The sequence below is a fragment of the Micromys minutus genome (genome assembly GCF_963924665.1).
Source record: "Micromys minutus genome assembly, chromosome: 1".
NCBI lineage: Eukaryota > Metazoa > Chordata > Mammalia > Rodentia > Muridae > Micromys > Micromys minutus.
This window is the reverse complement of record NC_137969.1, coordinates 102,666,095-102,668,513: the sequence shown is the minus strand read 5'-3', so window position 1 is coordinate 102,668,513 and position 2,419 is coordinate 102,666,095. Positions and strand designations below refer to the sequence as shown.

Genomic DNA, 2,419 nt, shown 5'->3' with positions numbered 1-2,419 from the left:
TAAGGTAAGGACTTACAAAAAAAAAGAAAGGCGAGATGAAATCTGCAGGCTCCAGTCTGCCTGGTAACACCCTGACAAAAGCGGCAGATTTGAGGCTGTGTCATCCCCCGCACCCCTCCCCACGTGGCCTTCTGGCACGAGCCGCGGGCCTGCCGCCTCATTTGCATCAGAAAGCGGGCGCTGGCCAATGGGAGCGCAGCCTCCCGCCAGCTGGCGGCGGCGCGCGGAGCCCGTCTATAAAAGGACTCTCCCAGCCGTGCCCAGCGCACTCGCTGGTGGTGGGCGCGGATCGGGTTCTGGGGATCTTTACCTGCGTTGGGGTTCCCTCCGCACTCTTCACTTTTGGATAACTTGCTGTTCGTGGATCTCACAATGACTCTGGAAGAAGTCCGCGGCCAGGATACAGTTCCGGAAAGCACGGCCAGGTGGGTTTTGGGGTGCCGAGAGTTGGGCTTGTTGGGTAGCAATCTTTCAAGGTCCACTAGGAGAGAAGTTTGCCGGGTGGGAGCCATGCACTGTCTGGCTGCGAGGTGCCGAGGCGCGGGATCAGGATTACTACATTCGATTCGTGTCTAGAGCTAGAATTTGGGGTGCCGGCACCTAGTCGGGGTTGGGGAGCCTGGGATACAGGGCGCCAGATCAGAAGTAGGAAACCGGGAGTGCAGGCGCCAGGTCGAGACTGGGTGGTGGGGAATGAGGGCGCCAGATCATGACTAGGGTGCCAGAGGTGTGGGCGCCAGGTCGGGACTGGGGATCTGGGTGTGTGGGCGCCAGGTTGGAGTTGGGAGGCAGGAATGCTGGCGCCAGGCAGGTCTAGGCTAAGGGGCCAGCTGGGACTTGGAGGTCAGGGCAGGGATCCCGCCGTCGCGTCCCCGTGTTGGTCCCCACTCACGGCACTTGTTCTTTCACAGGATGCAGGGCGCCGGGAAAGCACTGCACGAACTTCTGCTGTCGGCGCAGCGCCAGGGCTGTCTGACCGCTGGCGTCTACGAGTCCGCCAAAGTCCTGAATGTGTGAGTGTAGAAAGGCCCCGCGTGCAGGGATTGGGGTTGGCGCGGCGGGGAGACCTGGGGTTGGCATCGACTCTGACCTTGTCCTTCCCATCTGCTCTGCAGGGACCCTGACAATGTGACCTTTTGCGTGCTGGCTGCCGATGAGGAAGATGAGGGCGACATAGCGCTGCAGATCCATTTCACGTTGATCCAGGCGTTCTGCTGCGAGAACGACATTGACATCGTGCGCGTGGGAGACGTGCAGAGGCTGGCGGCGATCGTGGGCGCCGAAGACGAGGGGGGCGCGCCGGGAGACCTGCATTGCATCCTCATTTCGGTGAGTGCTCCCACTGCGTCTCCACACCAGTCACCCAACCGGTCCTGGCCAAAGAAAGGCATGGCTGACCCCTGTTACTATTATTATTTTTTTTAAATTCAGAATCCTAATGAGGACACGTGGAAAGACCCTGCCTTGGAGAAGCTCAGTTTGTTCTGCGAGGAGAGCCGCAGCTTCAACGACTGGGTGCCCAGCATCACCCTTCCCGAGTGACAGCCTGGCAAGGACCTTGTTCTGATCGACTTGGTGACACTCTAGCGCGCTGCTGGCTCTGGAGTGGCCTTCCGAGGGCGCTCGAGTGCGCATGGAGACTGGCAGGCGATGTTGCCTGGAGAGCGAGGAGCGCGGCCTCCCAAGAAGGGGGTCTGGCGGCAGCGGGGGACACCTTGTTCCGAGCCCAGGACTCTGCCAAGTGTCCGGAGAGGCTGCTAGCACAGGAAGGCCTAGGCGAGGACGTTGGCCCCCAGGGCCGGGAAGAACCAACCAGCGAGGCAGGTGTGACTCAGCAAGCAGCCTTCCAGTGAAAGGAGGAAAAAGGCAAGGCAGGAGGCCGCCTGGACTCGGTACAGCTGCAGGAGCGACCATTGCAGGAGCGACCATTGCAGGAGCGGCCATTGCAGGAGCGGCCATTGCAGGAGCGGCCATTGCAGGAGCGAGCCGGACTTAGCAGACTGCACTGCTCTTAAAAAACAAAAAAACAAAAAAACGGATCCCAGGCAATGCTTTCGTTTTCTAAAGGACGCTATCGTGGAAGCTTTGAATTTCACAATAAACTTATTGAAACAAACTTATGCCTTTTATTGAGGGTAGGGGATTCTTATCTCACGGGGAGGCCGTAAAGGGTGTTTCAGGAGCTTATGGCACCTGTGACAACCTTTCTGGTTGGGACAAGAAACTGCAGCCTCCTGGGGCTGGCGCGATGGGGGAGGGAATGAGGGCGAGTAGTTCAGGGGAAAACTTGAGCTCGAGTACTGTTTGAACCTTTCAGGAAGATTTCGGAACTTGCAAGACAGGAGCATACGTGATAAGGCATCCCGGTGCAGGAGCTCAAGGCTTGCAACCCAATCCGATAAGAGTGACTTCTGCCTCC

The 2,419-nt window shown here is 58.7% G+C and overlaps 1 protein-coding gene across 1 annotated transcript; it reads left to right on the top strand.

Annotated features, from left to right (window-relative positions):
* Positions 1–285: 285 nt before the first annotated feature.
* Positions 286–2,131, top strand: GADD45G (growth arrest and DNA damage inducible gamma). Its single transcript, XM_080925277.1, has 4 exons — positions 286–425; positions 912–1,013; positions 1,116–1,329; positions 1,432–2,131. Exons 1-4 carry the CDS (start codon positions 373–375, stop codon positions 1,540–1,542), a joined length of 480 nt encoding a protein of 159 aa, XP_080781403.1. The 5' UTR covers positions 286–372; the 3' UTR covers positions 1,543–2,131.
* Positions 2,132–2,419: the final 288 nt, after the last annotated feature.